This window comes from Perissodus microlepis, chromosome 7 (assembly GCF_051167445.1).
Source record: "Perissodus microlepis isolate ML-2025 ecotype Zambia chromosome 7, ASM5116744v1, whole genome shotgun sequence".
Taxonomy (NCBI): Eukaryota; Metazoa; Chordata; class Actinopteri; order Cichliformes; family Cichlidae; genus Perissodus; species Perissodus microlepis.
In genome coordinates, this window is record NC_140467.1 from 48,080,251 (window position 1) to 48,107,597 (window position 27,347).

General features: G+C 41.2%; 2 protein-coding genes across 11 annotated transcripts in view; both read left to right on the forward strand.

Moving 5' to 3' along the window:
* The window catches only part of col27a1a (collagen, type XXVII, alpha 1a), a 66,503-nt gene extending 64,034 nt beyond the window's left edge, over positions 1 to 2,469 (forward strand). Inside the window, exon 61 of the mRNA XM_084935570.1 lies at positions 49 to 2,469. Within this exon, the coding sequence (XP_084791696.1) occupies positions 49 to 195 (147 nt within the window). The 3' untranslated portion in view covers positions 196 to 2,469. The remainder of the gene's footprint in view (positions 1 to 48) is intronic.
* Positions 2,470 to 5,655: 3,186 nt separating this feature from the next.
* Positions 5,656 to 27,347, forward strand: part of cdk5rap2 (CDK5 regulatory subunit associated protein 2) — a 31,273-nt gene continuing 9,581 nt past the window's right edge. For 3 of the 10 annotated variants that reach the window (XM_084935571.1, XM_084935573.1, XM_084935575.1), the window contains exons 1-26: positions 14,249 to 17,017; positions 17,159 to 17,278; positions 17,366 to 17,485; positions 17,577 to 17,669; positions 17,804 to 18,022; positions 18,165 to 18,335; positions 18,683 to 18,793; positions 18,872 to 19,009; positions 19,105 to 19,284; positions 19,393 to 19,587; positions 19,671 to 19,862; positions 20,038 to 20,167; positions 20,263 to 20,402; positions 20,491 to 20,607; positions 20,690 to 20,833; positions 20,925 to 21,037; positions 21,119 to 21,258; positions 22,809 to 22,949; positions 23,031 to 23,140; positions 23,267 to 23,410; positions 23,926 to 24,027; positions 24,118 to 24,305; positions 24,400 to 24,733; positions 24,836 to 26,351; positions 26,523 to 26,624; positions 27,050 to 27,198. In XM_084935571.1, the coding sequence (XP_084791697.1) occupies positions 15,977 to 17,017; positions 17,159 to 17,278; positions 17,366 to 17,485; positions 17,577 to 17,669; positions 17,804 to 18,022; positions 18,165 to 18,335; positions 18,683 to 18,793; positions 18,872 to 19,009; positions 19,105 to 19,284; positions 19,393 to 19,587; positions 19,671 to 19,862; positions 20,038 to 20,167; positions 20,263 to 20,402; positions 20,491 to 20,607; positions 20,690 to 20,833; positions 20,925 to 21,037; positions 21,119 to 21,258; positions 22,809 to 22,949; positions 23,031 to 23,140; positions 23,267 to 23,410; positions 23,926 to 24,027; positions 24,118 to 24,305; positions 24,400 to 24,733; positions 24,836 to 26,351; positions 26,523 to 26,624; positions 27,050 to 27,198 (6,150 nt within the window). In that variant the 5' untranslated portion in view covers positions 14,249 to 15,976. The other 7 variants (XM_084935576.1, XM_084935577.1, XM_084935578.1 and 4 more) reach the window with 7 other exon arrangements.

Below are 27,347 nucleotides of genomic sequence, written 5' to 3' on the forward strand. Positions count from 1 at the left end.
TGTGGGTATAAAAAAGTTGCTCTAATTCTGATATTTTCAATATTTCAGATAAAAGATGGACGCTGGCACCAGACCCATTTTGTGTTCCACTCCCTAGACCCCACACTCCTCCCTGTGGTTGACATTTACAACCTGCCAAAAGCTAGTCCCGGCTCTCATTACCACCTAGAAGTGAGCCCTGTTTGCTTCCTGTGAGACTGTGTCTTCAGAGCAAAGACGGATGGAACAAGATACATTTGCATAGGTGGAGAATGGCGCAATCTCCAAACCAACCAAACCATGGCCAAACACTGTCCAAGCAAGAAGATGCCACCAACCCCCAAACAGATCCTGCTTCGCTCTGCCAAACTCCCTGGACTGCAAACACAGAGGGAGGAAGCACAGGGACCTCGGGCTGGAGCAGGGGGCAAAGAAGGGCTGAGAAAGAACAGGGCAGTTCTCGCACTACAACCTTCTTCAGGCTCTTCGAAAAGGATCTTCTCATATACGCTTACTTGGAGAAAATAAAGGCGCTATGCCACAAAATCTCTCCAGAACATTTCTAAGTGAAGGGAGACAAAGGCCAAGTTAATCAGTGGACATTATAGTAACTTATTTTTGTATACAGTCTGTATACTGAGCGTACTTTTGGGGGAGAAATACCAGAAATTTATTTCTGCTAGAAGAAAAGAATTAAAGTAATCCGGATTAGTTCAATGTACATATTTATATATATGCTTATAATTAACTTTTATACCTGTATATCTTATGTAAATTAATAATAATAGTAATAATAATAATAATAATAATAATCTTTAAGTGCAATAGAAAACGAGAAGATAATTTGGTGTTTTAAATCTATATGGAAGGATTTGTCAGGGGTGCCTTTTTTTTTTTTTTTTTTTTGCCTTTGGTGCTCATCTTCTCGTGATCCAGCATAGGTGAATCAATCCAGAGGGAGAGTTGTTTGCTTAAATTGAGCAGAAGTCACATTTATATTTGTTTTACTCCATTGGGAGATTTCCCTGATGTGGGAAACACCCAGTGGCACACAGTCAGCCCTCAGTAAATTACATCCAAAGCCACAAGCCAATACCTATCCACAGGGGGTATATTAAATACTTACTAGACCAGATGCCACTGATGATTAGGGAGAATTTAGATGGAGATTAGGGGTCAGGTTTAGGGAGACTATGGAGCTCAGGTTCTCAGTAGTGTTTCTCTAACTGTGGAGTGTCCTTGCTTCTTTATTTATCATTTACAGTAAAAGGTAGGTGTTCTTTTTAAATCAGCATCAGTCATAAACCTCTCCTACCCCACCTATACAGCAATCTTTAGAGGGGAACTGAGCCACATGAAAGAGTAGTGTGAATACAGGAATCCAAATCAACCTCCATTTCTAAGCCTGTCCTCGCTCTACTGCCTAGTGCTAGGTAAACTGTTTAAGGTGCTAGCCATAGTGCTGTATTTACACCACTGTGCAAAAATATCCCAATGTTTATAGTGTTTGCATGCTTAAACAAATCAAAAAATATTGCCATAGCTGTATAATGCACTATAATAGCGATATCCCATCTAGCACAGAATTCCCATAAAGTCAGTCATCTGTCATTTATGTAAATGTGTTCAGTGCTGCAATTGTAGGTGTATTAGAGAGCTTATTACTGAAAAAAAACCAAAAACATTTCTGCTTTTGCATGCCCGCATAAATCTCAGCATTTGAAGTATTTTTTAAGGCTAAAATTGTTTTCTCTGTACAAACCCCCTTCTCTCCCACAGCTGTATGTATTAAGTGTAGAGACACACTAGTGGAGATAGTTTTTACTAAATGATAATAATATTAATTAAAAAAACATTTCTTTGATGTAGCTGGACACAAATGTGTATAATTGTGTAAACCTTGCTGTATACAATGGATCCCCTCTTGCTAATTTAATGTTATTTAATGTTGTTAATGTGGTTGCTGACTGAAGCAAGTTTCTGTTGGTTGAAGCAATACTACTCTTTCTGACAACTTTCGAAAAATCAGTTATCCCAACTGGTCTTGGAGTTTATAGATTTGTTTTATGTGTAAATTTGGGACTCCAGAGAACAAATTTATTGCAATGTTAATTCTTTTATTTTTGTAACTTTTTTTCCCGTTATGTTCCTCTATGATAATCAAACATGTACTGTACCAGGATTGTGCTATACTATCACTTGTGTTTTTAAAGAAATTATGCAAATATGTGAATTTTATTTTCCTTTTCCTTTTGTAAATCTGTTGTAGACATTTCAAGAAGCTAAGAATACCTCACAATTTTACGCAGGACTTGGACAAACGGTTTTTTCTTGCCTTTATAATTCAAATCTGTTTCGGAAATATCAGCCAAATGCAGCGAGTAAGTCCTCCAACTCTGAACAAGACGGTTTCTGTTGCCTTCATCGTTTCTCTGTCTACTCTTTAGTCATTGTTCGGTGTCCATTTGTTAAATAAATACTTTTAATTTGTGTCTGGATTTTTACTTTAACCATTGGCCATAAACTGTGATGCAAAACATATTTTACTTATTTACCAACCTAATAAAGTTGCAAAAATGTGTGGCTTTGACATACAGTAAACAATATCGACACTCTATATCATCAATCTATATGTGCTGAACTATAAGGACACAAAGGCTTTTCGGGCCACTGGTTGCACAACTTAGCTATAATTAAACACATAGAGCGTTTCGACATTGCAATATGACTCCAGATGGGTGTAACTTTTTCCACAAGGTGACACCGTGGTGAGTTGATTCATCGCTCACACCTGAGTAGAGGCCTTCAGGATCCTAAGTATTGGAACATGGACACCATTTTTGTCATTTTACCTCTGGACATGGTCTTGTGGGCAGTGGCTTCTCTGGACAAATTAAAAAATAACAAACTGATAAATTTTTTTAAAGACTCAAAATTTTCCAAACGGAGAGTAACATAAATCCAAATGTAGGGATTGTTTTTAACCATGATAATCATGGTTTAATCATATTTAATACATCATTTTTAAATACCTCTACATCATCAGTGTGTATGTGTTTTGTTTTTAAGAAACCTAAATGAACTGCACAATTATTGATGGCTCAGGGTTTACAGCTTTAATACTTTGATGCAATTAATTTGTAGTCAGTGACCATTTGAAGTCTGGACCTCACTGAGGGCATCACCTCCGTTCCTTGAGGTTTGAGGGAATTTTTTTCTGCACAGGCCCAACCACAGCATTTCTGCCAGGTTGCGCTCTTTGACTGAAACATTGCACCACCTTGATTCTTTTCTTCTTCAGCCAATCTGTTGTAGATTTGCTGCTGTGGTTTGGACCACTGTCCTTTTACATGACCTAATTCCAGACAACCTTTAGCTGTCAGACAGATGGCCTCAGATTTGACTCCAGAATACTTTGCTATACAGAGGAGTTTGTGGTGCACTTAGTGACTCCAAGGTGCCCTGGACCCATGGTAGTCCAAATCATCACCCTTCCACCACCATGCTTTACAGTTGATATAAAGTGTTTGTGCTGATATGCTGTGTTTGGTTTTTACCAAACATGGTGTTATGCATTATGGCCAAACATGTCCACTTTGTTGTCATCTTTGAAAAAGACATTGTTCCAGTCATTTTGTGGTTTGCACAGTTCAGATACAACCATGCAAACCTCAGCAATGCTGCCATGTTCGTTCAAACAATCACTACAATCTTCTTCTCACTGCACTGCCTGCTAACTAAAACCTCTAGAGTTTGAGATGTAGTTGTTCAGGTTTTTTGCGGTTTCTCTAAATTTTGTATGGTCTAACTTTGGGGTAAATTTGCTGAACTTCCACTCCTGGTAAGACTGACAACTGCCCTGAATATTTTCCATAATTGTTCTGACTGTAAAATGATTTGGAAATAACCTTATAACCCTTCACAGACTGATGAGCAGCAATAATCGCTTCTCTTGTCATAGATGATATTTTTTCTCCACGGCATTATGTGAACACACACCTGAATGCTCCTCATCAGCAAAATGCCAAAATGTTTGTTTTTATAGAGGTGCTCACGCCTTTGACGATCAGTTAATCAAATACATTTGATTAGCAGCACCAGGCTGCTACTTACCCTCCTAATTCAATGGAAAAAGTGAAGGTGTATTGAATCTCACACCACTTCTGTATTTTGGCTTAGTTTTTCTTAAATAAATAATTGGCAAATGGACTGGTATGTATATACACTGTTTATCTAACATTCACACACTCACACTTTGATGGATGCAATACTTTGCCCAAGGATGCTTCAGCATATGGACAGGAGGAGCCAGGGAGAGATCGGTAGATGACACCCTCAATCACCTGAGCCACAGCCGCCCTCATTTTAGATAATGACATGATAATACCCATAAATATGTTCATGTGAGATTGTAATTACTCAATTTTAAGACCGGCTGATGATCAGATGATTTTTCTGTGTCCACATATTTGAAACCTTAGAAGTTAAAGGGATTAGTTTATTTTGGTCTCCAAATCCAGAGCAAGTAGTTCTCTGATGGTGGAAAAACGTTCTTCACTAATGCGCTTTGATAGAAAAAGAAAATAATCTAGTGATTTGTAGTCCATTTTGTGTTTGTATGAATTCACCTCAAAATGTGAATGAATAACATAATCCAAAACAAATGACACGCAAAGAACTGAAAGCCTTTAGAGATTGAGCTATAATAATAATAATAATAATAATAATAATAATAATAATGAATACAGCCTGAAGTTTTGAATTACACCACATGCTGTCGCTATTGTTCTCTGATTTATTTCATGTGCAGCAGATGCTTACACAAGGGAGGGCATAGATGTTTTTCAGAACTTGCATGGACGATAAAATACAGAGACTGAAGCCATTACTGTAAGGTCGTTTAACTAAATGTTGTAATTAGCCCACTTAGTGGAGCAAATGTTAATTATGCTGCGGCATCAAGCAACACACCCGGCGTCCCACTCACCACACACACATATAAATCATCCTAAAGGATGTTTTTACCATCCTAGTAAATATGCGGAAAAACACACAAATCTGTCATCTGGTTCATTTCCTTTTGGAGTTTAGTAAAATTAGTTTAGTCTTAATGCGCTCTCGGGAAGAGAAAGCGCCAACATTGATCCAAACTTACAGTTTTAGATCAATGCTGGCGCTTTCTCTTTTGGATCAATCTTGGTAATGATCCAAAAGTGGAAGTTTTGGATCAATACTAAGTCAACAGGATACGGATTATTGGGCAATATAATTAAAAAGTCGTCTTTTCCAACAATGGAGTTGTCGAGCACAGAAATATACCTTTGGCTGAATGACAGTTGAAAAAAAAACATCCAAGCTGACAGCGTGTGTATTTTTGAGCCTTTATGAACCTTCCCACGGTGTTTGCTTTGGCCAATCGCTTTGTCTCTATATCCACCCAGCTCCATGCTGCCTTTCGACCTGCTCGAAAAAATATCCCCACTTTGAGGTCATTAACAATAATTATCTTGAACCTAACTGTATTTTGAACTAATGTTAACGTGGAGCTTAAAATAAGAAGAAAACACAGTCTGGCTTGTTGTAACTTTACATCATAATACTAATCATTTCGGTGTATCACAGGCTAGATTTCGTTTCAAATATTTCCTACAGCGCCTAAAGGCAGCACCAGTTTCCAACGTGCACAATGGTGACGTTTACCATATCATGATGGCGGTAGCCTGGACTATTTTGAATTCCGTCCCGCTTTTTGAACTTTACACTGCGTCCAGTCGGTAAAATGATTTATTGCTTTGGCGAGAACAAATAATAAGTGAACCACAATTATGGATTCCGTCGTGGGGGACGATGTGACGCTCCCCGTTGACATCAACGGAAGGTAAAACAGTCAACAAAAGCTAGCGGGCTAACGCTAGCGTGTATGAGCATTACTGTATGTTTTAGCTCTTCTGAAAACAATATTTTACATAGTTACCGCTGCTTGGGCCTGCCTATGAGACCAACGCTCTCGAGTTGTATTGTTTTAGACACACAACGATACTAAACTAAGTTCTTTAACAGTCTTCTGCGAAAACGTCTTTGCTTAGCTTTTATTACTGTAGGTTTAACAAGAAACGTCTGTTTTATAATTTGGGTGTAGCAATATTAGGTCATCTTCTATTTAGGGGATCATACGTACATGTAAAATTATGCTTCCATGTTGTAGTAGCCATCTGTAATATAGATTTGATTATGAAAATGTGCTGGGGAAATAACGGAAACAAAACAAAAGCTACTAAATATATAATTGCCATAGATAATTGCTATATACACAGTTTTCCCACTTTAAGTTGCTTGTCTGTCTGCAGCAGGTCATATTGACATACACACTATTTGGAAAAATACTACTCATATAAACAGTTAACATCGAAGTCCATTAAATGCGTACCTAACGGTAGTAACGTTTCGTTTAGCTGGGAAGAAAATGCCAATGAAGGAGGGGGGGTTGAATTGATAGGCTGTGAACGCTGGTCCAGAAAGGATGCTCTGTACTGACCACTGCTTGTGGCACGGTTACGAATCATATTCAGCTCTGTCGATGTTGCTGTGATGTTGCCGCGAGTGGCAGCACGACGTGTTGAGCTGTCATGTAGAGAGTGAAAGAAAGCGGAAATTATGAGAAGCACTGTCAGACTGCATCAGCGGCGTCTCCGCCACTATTGTCACAAAATGAGGAGTTAACATTTTTATATTTATTTCCTTTCCTTTTTTCCCGCGTGCTCTCCGTTACGTGGAGAAAGAGCGTGATTGTGGTAGGTGAAACGTTCATCATTAGCTTTGCTGCACTGTGCTCTTCCTGGGTAGTGCTGAACAATGTAGCTAGTTTACAGCTTCTTTTTCATTCTTACAGATAAGCTAGTTTTCGCATCTCTGCCTTAATGCGTTTAGTGTCCCCTTGTTAGTTTCCTTTTTAAGGACCTGGCACAGCTTGTGTTTGGTGGAAAAGCTTTCATCCAGGTGGTAAGCGTACCTCAGTAATTCAAGATGTCAGCTGATATGTGTGGTGTGCATTGTTGGGTAATTCTGAAACCCGACTCACTTTAGTCTTTTAGTTTCGAAATTGTGACCTTGCTCGACTTAATGTTGTGGGGTTTTTTTTTTATAATTACTGTGCGTGAGCTTAGCCGCGTTCATGATTTTCAGTAGCAGCTGAACAAAGTGAGAAAAAGAGGAAGTCACTGTTTACATGCTGTTACATTGTTTCCACTGGGTGCTGGAGGGATTACTACAACTGAACCGTTGTCAAAACTCTGTCAAAACCACTCAAAGGGGTCAGTGTTAATGTCTTGGCTTCTTTATGGGAAGGTTTAATGTGAGATGCTGTTTTTGGAAGTTGTTTTACGTGTTTATGGCTCTTGTTGCTGTAGAGTGCTCCCTCTGCATTTACACAGGAAGGGGTTTTTCTTGGCATGTGAAACCTCAGTGATGCAATACTTGTCAGCAGAGTTTTACCGACCTTCAGTGTGTTTGTGGAGGGATACTGTGTTCCTTTTATCCATGCACATGCACATCAACAAGCAGTATTTGACCGATTTGTTTTCTGGTTGCTGAATTGCATCAGCTGTGATTTGCTATTCTAAATTATAATAATAATAACTATTTTCAGTTGACGTCGGGTCTTCGTTAAATCACTGTAATGTACCCGTTCCTCAAAACAAAGATGGGAAAGAGCAGTGTCATTGTGTTTGAGTCTGAAACTTTAGAAGCAATAAACAGCCTATTTATAGCAGGGACATTCAGTCTCCACAGAGTCACAGAAAGCCTGGAAAAGGACTGAACCTGGACAAAATATTTTAATGTCATATTTGTCTGATTAGAATTGTAAATCGACTCAGGGGAATTCAACGAAGAAGCAGTAGCACTGTGTTTTTTCTAATGCAGAGAGGTTTTAGAGGAAGTTATTCACTGCTGAACTTCATGCTATTCCATGCAAAGGTCAGGGTGGAGGAACATGAACCTGGGCCCAGATAGTTCATGTTTCTGTTTATGCACATGATAGTTATTGGTATGCCCGGTTGTGCTGTAGCGGTGCATTCCTGGTTCCAGATGTGTGTGTTGCTGGTGTTTGGTGTATTATACTGTGTCAGTGAGTGACGCCACCGTCCCATCACTGTGTGACGCTTAGCTGATCAGAGCCACAGTGCTCTGCTTGTGCACAAATGAAAGCCATCTCCATCCATTGATTTCTCTGTCTTCCAGGCTGCCACTGGCACATGGTCTCTCTCTCACACACACACACACACACACACACACACACACACACACACACACACACTGAAAGGCAGCTCTACCATAGTGGATGTAAATAAGGCAGAGAGTCATTCTTAAGCTATTTATGGAGCATCCTTGGGGCTCAGTGGAACTGGCCAGCGTGAGTAATGTGTGAACACCATGAATTTGTGTTTTTCTGAAACACATGAATCGGCGTCTGCTGTGTTTGAGAGCTTTAGTTCTTTTTATTTTTTTTAAATATGCGTTTTTTTTGTTAAATATGTTGGGAGTGTGACAGTGATATTTAGTCAGATATTCATAGTGACTCGGCTGGATGAATAACAAATGATTGTGTCCCCAGCTGCCGGCTGCCTGATTCCATAGGTGCTGAAGAATTTTCTGCAGACAGCATGTCAGGTACAGTAAGATTCTCTTTTGTTCTCCTCTCTGTTCATTTTTCATGCTCAGGTGTGTTCGTCTCATGTGTATTAATTAATGCCATTGCTGAATCATTGCTGTCACCCACCCCATGGCTTTTGTTTTCAGAGCTGCGATGAGGGAATAGCTGGATGGTGATAATAAGCTAATCCCATTTATACTTTCTTCTTGATGTATGCCAAAAATATACACAGAGTTAGATTTAAACACACAAGCCAATAAATGGTTAATTTATAGATATAGGTCAGCATCTGACCTATATTCCGACTGTTTTGCAGTGCTCAGACAGACACAAACAATCACACTGTTTTGACGACTGGATAAAACGACTGTTCTTGTTAGCAAATGTTTTAATATCTGAAATAAAGTGAAATACATTTTTTTCAGCAGCACCTGCAGATGTTTAAACATCACAACAGTTTTATAGATAAATCCATAGGTTTGGATAGGCTTCCATATTCAAAACAAACCGCATTCCTAAAATGATAAGGCGCCGTTACCTTTTATTCACTTAAATACTTGAAAACAAATAACAGAAATAACTCTGGCATGTACGATATGTAAATAGCAGATATTGCAAATGTTTTTTGCAGCTAGTAAAGGATTTTTTTCCCCAGACTTTTTGTGCACATAACTTCATGGAGTGATGTATTCATGTTCAGGTTAGGTGATTGTGCAGTCAAACAAATAAGCTTAAGCTTGTGCTATATTTATGGTAAACTTTCAGTTATATAATGGCTTCTGTGATGTTTTTTTTAGTTTGAATTGACTGATTGGATGATGTTTGCGTCCAGATTTTGCTAATACTTAGTGCACAGGACAGGTGTCGAACTCCAGGCCTTGAGGGCCGGTGTCCTGCAGGTTTTAGATGTGTCCTTAATCCAACACAGCTGATTCAAATGGCTGAATTACCTCCTCAACATGTCTTAAAGTTCTCTAGAAGCCTGGTAATGAGCTAATCATTTCATTCAGGTGTGTTGACCCAGGGTGTTATCTAAAACCTGCAGGATTCCGGCCCTCGAGGCCTGGAGTTCGAGACTACTGACTTAGTGGATTCCTTTCTTCTCTCTGTCTGTGCAATCTTTCTGGTATCACAGGTGCTCTTTTTTTATGTAATCATACTTTTAGTCATTATGCAGTCCTGGAACTCAACTGTCTCCTAACTTGGCCTTTGTGGACCGTGGCCAGTGTTTTGGGGCTTCCGCTGTAGCCAAATATTTGGATAACAGATATCGAGTTGAAGCCTTCCTGTTCCTTGCCCCGATCATTATTTACCAATGTAGAGAAACTGTAAATAATCTAATCAGAAAGCTAAATGACTGTGAGACAATAGCTGATAGTTTAGAGATAGCATTACATCCAGAATCCTACAGATTTGTCTGTTTTCTTTTTTTCCTAAGCTTTAATAATTCTTTCTTGTTCGCTGTTGGTGCATCAACACCAGTAAAGTGTGAACAGGTCAACTAAAGCTAAACCACTGCACATTAAATATGCACTAATATAGGCTGAGCATTAATATCAGCCTTGTTGACTATACGAATGAAATGACTTTTGCCTTTGGCAGCAGCCAGTGTTTATCTGAAGGTCACATAAATTTTGTGCTGGCTCTGTGTTCAGAAATAGTCTACAAAAGAGCTGAAAGGCACAAAAGAATTTACCACTGAGTATATCCCTGTTACATGCATTTTGCAGCGAAACTGAAGGTTTCCTTGTCCTTTCTGCCCAGAAGTTTTTATCCTGTCAGAAAGCTTTTCTCCTCCTGAGCTTTTCTTGACTCCCACAGTTTCCCTTAACTGCCATTTCTTAATGACAATTCAGACAGAGGAAATTGCATGTTGAACGCACTTTGATATCTTTTTTTAGCCTTCCCCTGCTCTGCAGACATCAGTTAACTTCGTTTCACATCTCCATTCAGTTTTAGAGGAGTCCATAGTTATTGAGTGTTTATCAAGTCTTGGAGCTGTCCACAGCTTTCCTAATAACAAATCTTTATTAGGAAATGAATGGACGCTCTTATGAGTGGATGGACACCCACAATGTCATAAGTAGTATTTCATTTGGAGAAAAAAAACCCCTAATGAAGTAAACAGTGCATTAATGTTTTAAGAAAGCTAATTTAGTGTTTGTTTGCTGCAGTAGTTTGGAGTAGTCTTTAAGCACTAATTATATCTTAGTGCAAAATCCAGTAAAATAAAGCTCGTCCTGAAGTATATTTTTGAATGAACTCCTGAAAATGTCAGAAGAATCAGGTTGGAACTAAACCAGACTGTGGATGTGTGAAAACAGCTAATGGTTTTACCATAATAATAAACCCCACTATAGAGCTTCAGAGGTATGTTTTCATTGAATACACTAGCATACTCAACAAAAATCAACATAATTTCTCTAAACTTTTGAAATAATGTGAACATAAACAAGTAGTACTTTAAGAGTGATGTGTGACGGAGGCTTTCTTGTGAAGCAGCAGCAAATGATGAATCAGGAGTTTGTGTTGTGAAATTTGTTGTTGACTAGTGTTACATGATCAGCTGTAAGCTGTTTCAACTGGTCTAAACAGGGCAGCTCTCAGGGAGCTCGTCCATCTCTGATGCCTGTGCAGTGAAAACTCCTTTCTGTGTCTCTTATCTCTCCAACATAAACATAGTGAGGATAAATGTGAAAGCAGCAAGTATGACTTATTCTTGAAAGCAGGAGAGATTCTTTGAGCTATGCAGCCTATACTTGCAGTTGTGACTCATTTTAGTAAAACTGCTTTCTTGATGTTTTTACAGCTCCATCCTTCCCTGAAAAAATGTCTCCTGTTAAAGCTCTCACCATGAAGGACTATGAGAATGTAAGTGATTTCTGTCAACTTTCTGTTCTGTATGTTGCATATAGGTTATGTGGTGATACTGTCGTCTTGCAGTAAGTTGTATATTTACAGCTTTTTAACGAGTAGCTTCAGAGAATAAGCTGTCTGGATGAGGCAGTCAACTTTTCCTCCTGTACAACAAACAGGATAAAAACCTGATTCTCCATTCAGCCGAAAACCAAACCACATTGACCATTTAAGGAAATTTAGTGATGCGGTTTTTGTGCAAGAGGAGGAGAAGGAGGATTGAGGTGGGCTGAAGTCAATATTTCAGCATTTGATTGGAATGCTTGCTTGAAAATTTCGGGCCCGTGCTGTCTGGCCTGCATGATTAGAGGTTTTTACAAAGGGGTTCAGAGTTCTGACTCCTCCCTTTGACTGTCCACCCAACCCCCACTACCAGATGTATGCTGTTCTGAGCCTAGAGCACAATGATGCACAGTCTACTTCACACACATAAGCATTTTAAAAATAACTATACACACACGGCCCCTTTCCGCAGTGTAAACATGTCGGGTAGCTTTTCTTGATGAATGAAGTGCTCATATTTCTTCTTTGAGCCCAATTCTTTCTCTCAACTTGTTTTCTTTGCATTTAAAATAAATCAAGGAAATGCAAATTAAATTGCAGCTAGATGAAAGTTAGAAATGCATCAGTTGTTCAACTGCCTGATTGCATATTTATGGGTTGTTGTTTTTTTACATTGATCCCCAGCAAATCACAGCTCTGAAGAAAGAGAACTTTAACCTGAAGCTGCGCATTTACTTCATGGAGGAGCGCATGCAGCAGAAATGTGACGACTCCACTGAGGACATATTCAGAACGGTGTTGTATTTATTTTAGTGTTACAAAACGTGCATTACTCTGAATGTCTTACATTTGTCTGACACCACTCCCTGCAAAGCTTCATGTGACTCAGTGTTTCCCCTCAAGTTTGAAATGAGATCACAACATGAGCAACAGCAGCTGGATTTTATTCAGCTAGCATCTTGCATTCATGACCTTGGAACAGCTGTCTTGTCTTTTTTCAACTATTGTTATGGTGGCAGCTTTGTTTAAGTGAGCACATTTAACCCAAAGTGTCATTTAAAAATTGTCATCTTTAAGAGGGAGCTTCCCCGACCTTGTTTTTGTGCTTTGGTGTTTGAGATGACTCCAGATGGGAGGTTTTTACTGAAATTTTGTCTGTTTATAGAATATTGAGCTGAAGGTGGAGTTGGAGTCTATGAAGAGAGAGCTCGCAGAGAAACAAGAGTTACTCGTGTCTGCATCGTATGTGTCATTCTCTTAATTCGTTTTTTTGCTAGTCACACATGATGCCATTTAGACCAGTGTTAATTTTGACAGTATGATTTTTTTTGATTGACTTTTAGTCTTTTCACTAAAACATCACTTAGTTTTAGTTATAATTTAGATCACTGCTGATTGGATCACTTCCCAACTCGTCCCGCCTTTTGACACAACTTAATTAGTTCTGATTGGATCTCGTTTCTTTTTGATAATTTACCTGGTTTTTATTTGTTGACAAAAGTGTTAGTACTTTTGTTCGCGAAATAGTTGTCGCCCTGTTTTTGTCTGAAGAAAAAAAACAAAACATTATCGGTCAACAAAATTAACACTGGTTCAGACATACATAAATGGCAGCACAAAGTAATGCGAGTCAGCATTTAAGAAATATGTAGGCTGATAAACTTATTGTTGTATGTGACTGCTCATCAGTAAAGCGCTGGAGAGTCTGGCTGGCCGAGAATCGGGAGAACCCCAGCGTGTGAAAGAGCAAGCTCAGAGGGAGATGGATGCACTCAGAGATGCATTTAGCAAGAGGATAGCTGACCTAGAACAGGTGAGTGACATTATAGCGCTAATTTTCAAATCCTGATATTGCAGTTCACTGTGTATATTTCGTTTGGTTCAGTGCTCATATTAGCCAAATTGTGTCTGCTGTTAGTTTCACTTGTTTTGGTGATAATTGTGTTGCCTTTTGTGTTTTTTGGCATTTTTGCATCATGCCAGTGTTTACGAACAGCAGAGGAAGAGGTTGAAAAGATGGCCGCCATCGCTGAGCAGGAGAAACTTAAGAATATAAACATGGAGAAGCAGCTCCAAGCCTTGGGAACACCCAGCACTTTAACCACTGGTCCAGTCCTCGGCCCCGTCCAAGATCTGCAGCAGGCTCTGCAGGAGAAAGACAAGTAGGGACAAATAAAAAAAAAAACAAAAAAAAAAAAACAGACAATGTGTATATACAGAAAAATATATTTTTGGAGAAAGACCTAAGCATTTTCAACATTTTCTACTCATCCCAGTATCATTGAGCAGCTGAAGATCACTTTAAAGAACCAGGATGCTGTGATCCATCAGAGAAACAGCAGAGACAGGCAGACAGATGCTCCATCGGCCGACACTGTTAAACAGCTATCTGCTCTTATAGCCGATAAAGATCAAGAGCTTAAGGTGAGAAGCTTACATGTTCATAAAGATGTGAAATTTAAGAGGTTTTTCTCAGTGATGCCTCAGAGATAGGTTGCTTACTGGTTTTGTGCATATATTCAGTTTTTGTCATTTACAGCAATAATAGGCTACTTAAATACTTTTAGATATGTTTACTTAGTTTCTACACTGCTTCCAATATGAAGCAATATTTAAGTGAACTCTCACTGTTTTCCAGGCACTGAGGGACGAGCTTGATAGAGAGAGAGATAAAACTCAGCCGGACCATCAGGTTGGTTCTATTTTGATACAGTCCCTCTAAAACTTTAAACTACCTTAAACTACTCTGCAATGGCACAGACTGCAGTTGGCTACTTAGAATCGCTTTCCTGTTTTTTGTCCGATTCTTCAACTTTTTTTTTCGAGCTTTCGTTCTTCCTTTGCTTCCTGATGTAATGGTTAACACATTTGCCTTACACACCAAAAATCCCCATTCATAGCTCAGGGTGGTCACAAGATGTTGTATTACTAACACTGGTTCCAAGCCTGAATAAACAGGAGGGTTGCATGAGGAAGGGTATCTGCCCTAAAAATCTGTGCCAGATCAAAACATGCAGATCCAGCTGCTGTGGTAACCCCTTGGGAACTAAGAGAGCAGCCAAAAGTACCTTTTTTTTTTGCTGTATGTGTTCCTGCCTTGTTATTTTGCTTTGTTGTAATAGTTAAGCCACACACAGAAAGCTTTTTTTGTTTAACAGTCATTTCATGTATCAGATCATTTAAGCTCACAGAAGCTTTTCTCTGCATCTGTTGCCGGTTTGATAGTTGAAATGTGTAAAATGAGTGTCTAGGATTCTTTTTTTTTTTTCCCATATTTCTTTTTTTCAAATGAATTCCCTGCTCTAGTGTGAAGGTGTTATTACTTTTGTTGTAGTATTTCTGACAATTTCACAAAAAAACTTCAACTTCATTTAAAAAGCTGAAAGTTTGCATCTAGTAAAGTGTAAAAAATGCATCTGTGTAGTGGCTGGTTGTAAAGCCTTTGACTAATGATGCTACTAGTTGTTGACACTTGCTTTGTTTAACATTGAAATGTCAAACAAAAATAATTAATTATGGTGGTAAAGTGATGTATTTTAGTGTTGCACAGATGTTAAATATCAAATGCATATTTTATCCATTTAGAAGCAATGATTGCGTGGAGAGAATGTGTCTCATTTAATCACAGTGTTGTGCAGGCTGCTGTGTTGCTGACGTGTAAAATAGAAAGCTGTTAGCTGGGCAGTGTCCATGGTTCCTCTTTAGGCGTTGGCGTAAGACTCGGGCCATAGGGTTAAGGCTGGATTAGTTTGCTGTCTGAAGACGCTTCCTCCGGGGGTTGTTATTGGCTTTCTTTCTTTAGTAAGTGGAAAAATGGTGTAGGCAAGAGGTGTTCATGAGCTGTGGCTAAACAGTTGAACGTGCTCCATTCATTGTAAAGGATTTTGCAACACTGGGGAAAAATCTGTTTGTCAGGGATGCTTGACAGATTTTTGTAAGTTAAAGATGTAATGGAATATTGCAAAGTAACAGTCACCAGAAAGTACTCTGTAATCTTAAATCTTCCATGTACTGCCAGGAAGGATCAGCTCTATCAGAGTGATTGGCTGATGCCATCACTACCTGCTTGATGCCAGCTTTTGTGTCTGATGCCTTTTTTAAGGTATTTGGGAGAGTGTTTTCTAGAGATGGTCTGGCATGGGCCCTAACACAGATCACTGCAGCAGTCCTAGAGGATTTGTTGATTTGATTGCATGCATGAGGGAGAGTGGAATAGAGGCGGGAGCGGGGATTATTGAGGCTTAGGGCTTACAGTGCTTTGCTCTCAGTCTTTCTCCTCTGTGCTACGCTTGCTGGTGTATTGAGAGAACATGATAGATGGCTCTGTCTGGCGAGCTGATGGCCATTAAGTCACTAGACAGTTGGTGTGTCAGTGACAGATTTCTTGGACTCAGTTTAAGTGGGCGAGTGTGGAAGATCTAAGGTGCCATGAGGGATCCATGTCGCATATGTGGTGTCCGTTTGGTGGGAAGCCAGTGTCGCTGGATTTTCAGCTCATCGGGAAAGAGGAAGCTACAAGTCATCCTGTCCCATGTGCTGGGGAGAGAGGTGACTCGTGACGGGCATGGAGAGTTCCTCTGTGGAAAATGTGTGTTCCGGTTGGAGAAGGTTGTGCAGTTTGATATAAACATCGGCAAACTGCAGGAGGAACATGGCAATCAGATCCAAAAGCTGCAAGCAGAGAAGGAACACCTTATCCAGTGCATCGTGCACATCTACAACAAAAACAACCCAGAGAGCAGTGAGAGGGAAAATGCAAGCTCCAAGGCTTTGCTCAGTTCTTCTGGGGTCCGCAGTCCTGATGATGAAGCTGCATGTCAGGTGGCTCATGAAGGACTGCAGTTCCGGGAAAGTTGTTATGTGGAGAATCGCATGAGAAGGTGTGTGAGTCTGGATAGGATTGTCAGTAAAGGGGCATTCTCCGGACGTTTGAGCTCAAGGAGCAGTAGGCTGGGATCAGGGGCGGGGCTGGACAGCACTATGAGAAGTTTTGGGCTCCGAGGCACACGCCACCGTTCTCAAAGTATGTACCTTGACCTGATTCAGCGTAAGGGAACCTTGGCTAGACCCGGATTCAGCCGCCGCTCCACATCACTGCAGTCACTGAATCGAGAGCTTTCCTCAGACACCCCGACAGATCCTCTGCTCAAACGAAAACTGAGAGAGGCCAGGGTGTTTTTTGCAAGGTATGGGGCCACTGATGACTCGGGAGGAAAGGCTCAGGCCAGAGCACTGCTCCGAAGATCCTCAAGTCAACCTTCGGTGATCTCTGACCTGATTCAGGTCCTGCGCTGCATCTCAAAGCAGCAGGTGTCTGCCCCAGCAGGATGTCACATCCCTGTCTTGAAGAGGTTAAATGCTGGCTCTGTCAGCACCCGAGCCAAGCGCAAACATAGAGAAGTAGATCTGAAGTCTCTGCATGACCTTTCAGAGGAATTTGATGATGAATACACTCCTGTCAGAGTGAAGGTAGTTCATTTCAGTAATCCCACCATCTATGCAAACCACTGTAGCACTGGTAATGATCTGTCCCAGGTACCTTTGTTGATAAACACACTTCTCTAATTAATTTCTCCTGTTCTGTTGTTTGTGTGTTCTCTTGCTAAGAAGAAGAGTGATGTTAATCAGTTGGAGTCGATTAATAAGCTGCTGACGGACGAGCTGAACCTGGTTAAAAGCACCAGTGAGAGTCTGGCAAAAACCCTGGAAGATTCCCAGAATCAGAACAAGGTAGTTCACATGTTCCTCTAATAAATATTCCTAAATTGTATTGATCTATTACTCTGTATGAAATCACTAACTGCTTCATGTAAACAGACCCTGTCAGTGATGTTAGAGGAGAAGGAGAATGAACTAAACTCTGAGAAGAAAAATGCTCTAAAGCGAGATAAAACCATCCAGGGACTCACTCAGGTCCTCAGAGAAAAGGAAAAAGAGGTCATTTATTACTTACTTTGTTAATGTCATTGTATCTCTTCTCTGTATTATGCAAAGTTTCAGGCCCAACCTGTCTGTCTTTGTATTGCAGATTGCTGAGCTGTGTCATGAGATTGAGGACAGAGATGATGCTTTAGCCAAAGCTAGAGATGCAGCACATAAAGCCCAACTGCAGAAATACCAGGTATGTTATATACACCTTTTATATAGAACCAAACTTTATACAAAGACATTCCTCATAATACTGTTACCACAATGTGTCCCCTGCTCTATATGTGCCTTAAACAGATAGAAGTCAATATTTTTTTTCTCCTTCAGGGAGCAGAGGAACACCAAAACCTATTAATGGAAAAGCAAACAGAGCTGGCCCAATTACAGGGGGAACACCACACCAAGGTGCTTGAAGCCCAAAAACTGCAGCGAGCACTGGATAGGAAGGAGCAAGAGCTGGCTGACTTACAGCAGGCAAAGGATCAGCTTGAGGTGGAGTTGGAGGACCTGCAACAACAGAAAAAGAAAGGAGACAAAGCGCTTAATGTAAGATAGGAGGATGACAGGGACTGTTACTCACAGTATCCACAATAAAAGGAGCAGGCATTCTCCTGTTAATCGTTTTGTTTTTTCATTATCTGTTTAAATATTGACTTTTGTGTGACATTATTATAATTTCCTCCACAAGGATTTAAACAATCAGCTGAAAAAGCTGAGTGGGGAGATCGGGGAAAGGGAGAGTGCTCTGGAGCAGCAGTACCAAGAGCTGCTGGACCAAACCAAAACAAAGCTGCAGGCCCATGAGGTCACCATCCAGCGTCTCACATCCACCTTGGCTGATAAAGAGCAGCAGCTACAGGTGACACATCATCACTAAACTTATGCAGGCAGACTTTAGCTCAAAAGATAAAAAAAAAAAAGAGTTTTTACTTAGCCTAAGTATGTGTAAAAATTGAATTTTAGCTCATTACTGCTGTTTTGCTCCTCCTCTCCTCTGCTCTCTTTTCTTCTTCTCCTTCAAAGAGCCACCACACATGATAAAACAGTAATCATAGGAGAGCAGTTAGCTTGCAGTAAAGCCTGTCAGCTGGATTATAAGCATGTCATGAAAACAATCAGAGCCAAAGAGAAGTTGGTGCTCCAAAGTGACATCCAGTTCTTCTGAGTGCGGTGTATTTAGTAACATTGTTTTTATGTGTTTGTCAGGAATACATGAACATGGTCAGAGACTTTGAGCAGAGCAAAAGTCCAGGAAGTAACGACAGTATTCTCTCCAAACTGCGGCAAAGGTTGAAAGAAAAGGAGAAGGCTTTGGAGGTGGATATTCCTTCACTGCAATCTTTTAACCATGGTGACTTTGCCTGGTTTCTGACATGTTTGTTTGTTCTCTTACAGCAAGCACTTGATGAGAAATTTGCTGCTATTGAAGAAAAAGACAATGAGATACACCACCTGCAGCTGTTACTAAGGGAAAAAGAAAGAGACCTAGAAAGACTCAACAACTTGCTGTCTCATAATGAAGAAACTATCAATGTAAGTATCCGGAACTGGGATCTTTTCTATTGATTGATAATCACATAGTTGTGATTAAGTGTTATGCATACTCCTTTCTACTCCTTTCTTTGCAGAATTTTGACAGTCTGATTAAGGAGAAGGATGCAGAGCTGCAGCATCTTGCAAGTACCCTAAAGAACCTACAAAGAGCCAAGCAAGATGTGGAAGACAACCTGAACAGATCACTGAGGGAGAAGGACTCCATCATTAGCCAGCTGCAGCTCTCCCTGGAGGGCAAGACAAAGGATATGGAGGTTGGCTGACAAATAGTCACTCATTAAGGCCAGGTTCCTTATAGTTTTTACTGTTCTGGTTTATGTCATTTGTACTTCAGTGCTTATTTTTTCCCCCTCTGTCCGTAGCAAATGTCTGAATCATTGCTGAACCAGTCACAGAGCCATGCGCGTGATCTGGCTGAACAGATGGGCCAAAGGTTAAAGGTCACAGAAGCCATGCTGGCTGAGGCTGTCAAGGCCAGGGAAAGACTGGTTGCTGACAATGAGAGTGCTGTAGAAAGCCTGTTTGCTACAATTAGCAGCAAAGACCAACTTCTGAAGGTTAGCATTTATGACAACAGGGCACGACAGAGTGTGCACAAACAACGCTAACACTATTAACTTTGACTCTTTGTCGTCTCCAGGAGTCTGCAGAGCACTACAATCGCATGTTGTCTGAGCGTGCTCAGGAGATTCAGGAGCTGAAGAAGCAGCTGTCTGATAGGCAGCAGGAGCTTGCCACTGCTGAGAAGCAAAGCTCCTCAACAGCCCAGGAGAGTTATTTAGAGACCGCGCAGCTCAAAGCCCTGCTTGCTGAAAAAGACAGCCTTATTAACGTAAGATCCTGTGGGATACAGCACAGCCATTCAGCTGTAAAATATGTGGAAATCCAAACTCCCAAAGAGAATAACACATTCTGCCCCCCAATTCTATGCCCTGTTTTGAACGTGTTTTAAGATATTACCTGTACAAATTTGAATGTGCTGATTTTATATCTTTATAAACTGGCAGAAGCTTCTTCAGCGTGGTCAGGAGAGAGACCAGTTTCTGGCAGAGATGAGGCAGAAAGCAGAGCCAGATCAAGTGTTGGATCTCAGACAAACTATTCAGATCATGCAAGAGAAGTTGGACGAGAGGGAAGGTAATGGATTTAGACCTGTAACACCCTCGCGCAGGTTATTTAAAGGTAGACTGCATGTTGGTGCTACGTTTGACTTTGTTTTGTCTGTGCTGAAGCTGAGCTGTCCAGGAGAAACAGCGAGGATAGCCAGGAGAACAATCCACTTTCCAAGAAAACAGTGGTCGTCCTGAAGAAGGAGCTGGCACAGAAAACTGAAGCACTGAACAAAGCACTGAAAAGGGAAAATGAACTGAAGGTCAGTGAGTTAGAAGCATTTAATGAATCCATAATAGGATACGGTTCTTAAAAGTGTCAGTCATAATTCCCTACATCCCAATTTCTAGATTTCATTGGCTGAGCTTCAGTCGGCGCTATCTGAGCTGGAGGGTCACAGTGAAGGTCAGGCTGCTAATATTGAGTCCCTCACTGCAACTCTAAAGACCAAGGATGAGATTATCAGTGTAAGGATTCCACACAGTGTCAAAGTTGTGTCAGCAAGTGAAGGAGTTTTTCTTCTGATGTTTAACTTTTGACTTTGAGCAGGTTCTCCAGCAGCGCCTCAGTCAGAGAGGCCACACACGGCCTGATCATACCCAGGATCACGTCATTGTCTGTGGAATGGAGAGGTCCCTGCCTGTGCTTCCACAGAGAGAGAGTACCATGATCGGTGGAGACAGCCAGCAAGAAGTAAAGATGACCTGCTTTGTAATGTTTTGCTCTAAAAATTTTTAAAATCTTGATGCTTTGTCTTTTAAGATAGTTTCTCTTCTCTCCTCAGGCCTTGCCCAACCTCACAGCTTTGCAACATGAGCACGATGCTCTAAACAGAGCCTTGAGGGCTGAACAGCAGCTCTATTCCAGCCTGGTAAAGACTGTGAAGGAGCAAGACAGGTAGTTATGTGCAACAGCTGCTTTAATGCAAAAAGGAGAAACAAATGCTTTGCGCTAACAGACCTCTTGGATGATTTGCAGTGCCCAGCGTCTCCATGCTCTACAGTTGGAGCTGACAGCAGTGCAGCTTCTCAGGCAGCAGCTAGAAGAGAGCATCAGAACTAATGAGGAGTTAAGGGGTGACTTGGAGAGAGAGATACACAGAGCCAAACTCAGAGAAGGTGCAGTGAAAACACACTTGGTTGTAGATGAGGATGGTGACTGAATGAGAGGGAAAGAAATAAAGAAATTAGAAAGGAGTGAATGAGAAAAGAAGTGCTTGTTATCATTTATTGTAGTTAAAAAGGTAGAAAATATAACTCATCATTAAAGGGAACCCTTAAACCCCGGTCATCTTTATATAATATGTTTACTCGTCCTGCCGACAACTTCCATGTCTACTTTTTGTTGTGTTCTTCTTCAGCATGCACACCTGGTCCCTCCACTTTTCATCTTTGTCTGCTTTCTGTCTCTTCTGCTCTCATCATCACCCAGTTATCTGCATGTTTTTGTCTATAACACAGTCGCTCCCCTTTTCACTGTCTCTCAGTAAATGTATTGATTTCACACCTGTCTGCTCTTTGTCCTTCATAAAAAATAAATAAAGACCTGTCTTCTCTGTCTCTCACTTTCAACATGCTGTTTGTTTGTTTTTGTTTTGTCCCTTTGCTTCATGATTGCATCACTTTAGCACGCTTCTGGTTATTAATCCAACCCATCCAGCCGTCTGTCACATGAATAACATTTAAAAGCATGGTTGTGCCATTTTCAAATGATTTAATAAAGGATATTAATGTGCAAAGTACCACATTAAAAGAGCAGCTCTCCGAAAATAGAGCCTAATCCAAAAAGTGTGGCATTTATTTTCCTTTGACGTCATGCAGTTAATGTAATTCAGCACAGTTTGTCCTTCAGATTTGTTGTGGCATTAATGCACAGCCTTAAAACAGATTAAAAGTGTCACTCTGCGCTGAGGTCTAAGCCAAATAACTTGGACCATCCACTTGTCGTGTGCGCTCAGGCGACCACACACGTGCATGCTCCTCCCCACACCCCTGCCTGCAGAGAGCCAGGTGTAAAAATAGGTCAGCTGTAAGTAACAGGGACGCAGCTCACATTAGCACTGACTGGCAAGATAGACGTAGCAGGATGATTGTCACTGATTACATTTGCACACTTCATGCTTTGGTTATATAACCAACCATTATGATTTGTGTGCATAGGCTACATGTTTACACACTTATGAAAAAGCACAATAATAATCATACTTTGTGATTGTGTATATTGTGGGTGTGCATTTTAGCTCCTCTACATATATTTTGCATATCTGACTTGGATTTTTTTAGCAAGCCAAGATCCACTAACTGCACAATGTAAATCCACCATTTTTGTTTTTCATATTTTTTTTTTTACATTTTTCATTTACAAGGATTTTTTTTATTTTATTTGTTTTTTTTCAGTATTTTAATTAAAGAACATTAGATTGTAGACATCATGAAAAATATGAAAGTGAAAGGTATAATCCAAAGGTGTGTGTGCTGCGGTGTAAAACCTCAGCTTCCTGGCTGGTCTGTGTTTGTTTTTAAAGTTGTGAAAAAGAGCTGAAGTATGCACCCTCTTTATGACATGTTAGACATATGCACATGAAGTCTTAAGTTAATGGTGCCTCATGGGAGCTGCTGTAATGCCCTGTCATGCGTGGCCTTTTGTAACCCTCTGTGTATCGTTTCAGGTATGGACCTGATTGATCCTAAAGAGCTAGAGAGCATGAGACATCAGCTTGAAGATGCCCAGCGTTGGAATGCATCTCTGCAGGCACGCTTAGGAGCAATTCAGAACCGTGGAGGAGGGGTCGGTGGAGCCAACGATGGAGGTAAGACGAGAAAAAGACACCAGATGTCATATTCCAGTTTATATACAGACAACATTATAAGATTATTTTAACGTTTTTCAGGCGACTCTTTGAGTTTCATTGGAGATCAGACTTCCTACATGAGTATCTGTGTAGGAGAGGGACTGGATGACAGCTTGTCTCATCTGTCTGCTCAGGAGCTTAAACAGAAGGTATTTTACATTTTGTTGCTTTTTGTCTCATTCTTATACAGTGTCACATTGAAGTTAATTAGTGTGCTTCATGTGTCACTGTACCAACTGTAAAAATGTGTAAAAATGATTTCTCTCTGTGTTAAGGTGCTTGAGCTGCAAGACCATGTCAGCAGGCTGCAGACCTTAAATGGTGAACGGCAGAGCCAACTTTCACAAATTGAGAAGTCAGAGCGTGACACTGATGACAAAGAAGACAAAGACCGCAAAAAGCAGCTGCAAAGAGACGAGGTTGTACACAAAGTTATGGCTGCAAAGTTGTTGTTTTTTGTTTGGTTTTTTTAGGTCTTCCAAAAGAGTACACGTCTTGTCATTTATTAGTAATGTTTCTTCCAGAGTATGTCCACATTTAGAAAATACTTGAGAAATCACGAATCATTGTCTAACATCCTTCCTGTAATAGCTCCTTTCTAACCTTAGAACTTATAGCCTAACCTCTGTTCTGTCTAACCTGTTGCTAATTTCGCTTCCCTCTGTGGTACTAAATGTCTGAATTTTTTAACAAGTGTGTTTCTTGTATGTAGTAGAGTAAGTACCCTCTTTCTCTTTCCTTCATCTTTCCTAATCAGTCCCTGTTTTATCTTTATCTCTGTGTCCCATAAAACGGTCTCTCTTCGCCATGCTACATTAGACACATCATGCCATTCTGCTGTTGCTGTGCTGTGCTTTATGGATTCTGTTCCCACTTTAAGTTTTCTTTTACCGAGCCATGTGTGTCATACTCGCCTCCCATCCCATTACTCTAGCAGCTCAAGAAGACGCTTGAGAAGCAGCCTCTGGTTCAAAGTAACAAGACACATCTCCCTGGTCAGGACAAAGAGAGCCAGACATGCAGTAAACTAGGACAGGTATGAAACTGATGGTCATTAAACAACTGAGTGCTTAAGTACTATTTGAAGAGTTTATAAAACCTGCTTTCTAAATAATCGCTCTTTTAGATGTTGTCGGAAAAGCTTTTGGGTGATGTGAGCATGGACAGCGGCCTCAGCCAGAGTAGAGAGCGTGCTCACTCTAGCAGCGACATCTTGGACACTGGGGAGGAATATTCTAGGGAGATGAACACAGATTTAATGGCACTTAAATCCCTATTAGCTGATTGTGGGTCAACATCTGTCTCGCACCTTAGGTAGGTCTTTCTTTCAGAGTCTACTCCTTATTTTCCCCATTACTTGGTAGTTAGAGGTCTGAACTGTAATCTGGTCGAATGTTTCTCATTACAGAGCGGAAATGCTCAGGCTCAGATCAGAAAATGATGAGCTGCGGGGTCTCCTGAAGGAACAGAAATCGTCTGAGTACAAAGAAAAAGAGAGCACCGATGCCTCAGGGAACAGTAGTGAGGGACAGGCTGAGTTGAGGAAGAGTTTGGAAGCACTGGACACAGAAGATGCAAAGGTCACCAAACTGTCAAAGAAGAAGGGAGGGAAGAAGTGGAATGAGATTTCGGACAGGGAGAGTCCCATTACCAATGTCAGCACTGCAGATGACGAGGAGAGTCCAAGAACTAATTGCCAGCCACACAGCAACAGTGAAAAACAGCATTTTGCAAAACATAGGGTAAGTTTTGTACTGCAGAAGAAATAAAAAGACATCACTCTTTCCTGCATGAAGGCGTTTTGGGGTTTTAATGTCTGTTTCTTGTGTTTGTTTAAATTGTAGTCTGGAGGCAGATCTCGCCTTCCTGTGCCTGTGAGGCTGAGGGTGGAGTCTAACAGCAGCAGCAGGAAGCCTGGAAGCTCCGAGCAGCTCAAAACTGATGGACTTCAGCACCTTGATTCAGATGATGTCTACTGGTCTGACCAGCATGTACACACAGACTCTGACACTCACACATCACTCCAGTACAGCACTTCCCCTTCCGCCACCCTTGGATACCCTAATCGTAGCTGTAGTCCAGTGGGATCCGACAAGGGCTCTGAAGCCAGAGCATCACTGGATCACACCCAAGATGATTCTGCACTATATACTCAGCTGGAACTTCTCCACCAGGAGTGCCAGGAGAAAGAAGCACTGATCAACAAGCTGAGTGAGCAGCTTGTTGATTGGGAAGAACTTCATGCACAGCTCCAGGAGAAAGACAGACTGAACTCCCAGTACGTAGAGGCTTTACAGGCAGCAGAATCTACCATCGCTTATCTGACTGCCTGCAGTCTGGACAGCCAGGGTGGATTTGGTTCACACACAGGTTCTGGTTCTGTGGGTTCTGACGCGTCTCTCCATGGTAGATGCGTTGAGCTGCAGAAAGCCTTGCAGCAGAAAGAGGAGTTCAACAACCAGCTCATAGAGCTTCTGAATTTGGCAGAGAAAGTCATCAGCTCTGCAGAAAGCCAAGAAAAGAATCCTGAAATCAGCGATCTTTGTCAAAGGATTGAGGGAGCTTTGCAGCAGCTGCATAGCTCTCCAAAGGAAGAAAGCACCGGAGGGGTACTTCAAGGTACCGAGGACTCTCTGCATGAGCTGCAGCGTCATGCAGACTCTTTGCAAGAAGCACTTTGGGAGCAGAATAGGCTCAATGCAGAGCTGCAAGAAAAACTGAGGGCCACAAATGCTACTGCACAACATGGATACACCAGTGACAGAGTAGCAGCAGAGTCACTTAAAGAAAATGAGGAAAAGGAACACCACGGTCCTGATACTAGTTTAAATCAAGAGGCGATTGACGTTCTAAGGAACTGCTTTAGTGCAACAGAGTCCGCTGTTGCCTCTTTAGCAGCACACTGCACAAATTCTGGCTCCGTGACTGCTGGCAGATCCCAGATCAGCTCTGACTTGCAGATAAATTTAGACAAACTTCAGAGAGCCCTCCAAGAGCGGGAGCAACTTGGAGAACCTGCCCCACCAATCTCCGAACCCAGCAACAACCTGTCTACTGCTTCAACTGGAACAAAGGTACTAGAGCTTCATCGCCATCTCTGTCTTCTCTATGAGGTCTTCAGTGATTACTCTCAGAGGATATCTGAGCTCCAGGCTTCCCTGCAAGAAGAGAGGGGTCACAAAATGGAGAGGGAAGCCCACAGGGCAGTGCAGGACGGCAAAGGGTTACCGCCAAGTGTTCAGGTTGAACTGGAAACACTGCACAAAGCACTGAGGGAGAAGAAGAAGGCATGTAAAAGCCTGGAGGCGAAACTGGCCACTGCTCTTACCAGTACATCCTCTCCTGAAATGATAAAGAAAGGTAAGCTGTTGAGCAGCTTTCTTCTACATGTGCTTGTCCACAGTAATTCAAACGATTTTGTGATACTGCAAATCCCAGTTTGGTCAGGAACAACATAAGTAAGGATAGAGACATATGTGAACTCCTTGATTGATTTCTTCCTAACCAAACGTATATTGCTTCCAATGCCAGCTCCTGAGCAGGATGACAAAGGCGTGCAGGTGGATTTGCAGGACCTGGGTTACGAAACCAGTGGCAAGAGTGAGAACGATAGGGAAGAGAGCAGTAGCACAGGTAGACAGCCTTCAGACAGACTCTGCATGTCTGTCTGCTGAGTGGATACTAATCTCAAGTGTGGACAGCTTCTCTTAATGTAGAATGTATGCATGAGGAGTGAACAAAGGCACACTGTCTCTGAAAAATATTTTCTGCCTGGGTCTCCGTAACCACACAGTCTTTTTCTGGTTTTTAACTGTGGAATTTTCTTCACCCTTCCTAAATTTGAATGGGCTGTCTCTATCCATGCATGTTTTCACTTAAGGTTTGGGAATGTCTTTTGAGCACTCATTAACCTTTTACCTTGATTTCTTGTCCTATTCAAATTTGGCTGTATCACAAATGACTTCTTTCCTCACACTGCTCAAACACTGTTTATTTTCTACAACTTGCACTGGACTCCTCCCCATAGTCTAATGTTTTTGTGCTTCCTGTGTTGCCAGATTTAGAGGTTGGGGTAAACCCTAGTTACAGTGGCTCCAGCCTGCCTTCCCTGTTGAAACACGAACAGGCCAATTTCTCCTCTACTGAAAATTTGGACTCAACCTCCAGCACCCCATACCCTAGTTCCCCAGCTCTCAGCTCAGCCAAGGTATTTATCTTATTATTTGCTTATTATCTTATTCCTCACTCCCAGCACTCCACAGCAAAGTTCACTAGGGAATGATGGGGAATGTCACTACTGTGGTTAGCTCAGATGCAGAGCTGTGTTTGTGAGCACAGGAGTCCTCCTACTGCTCA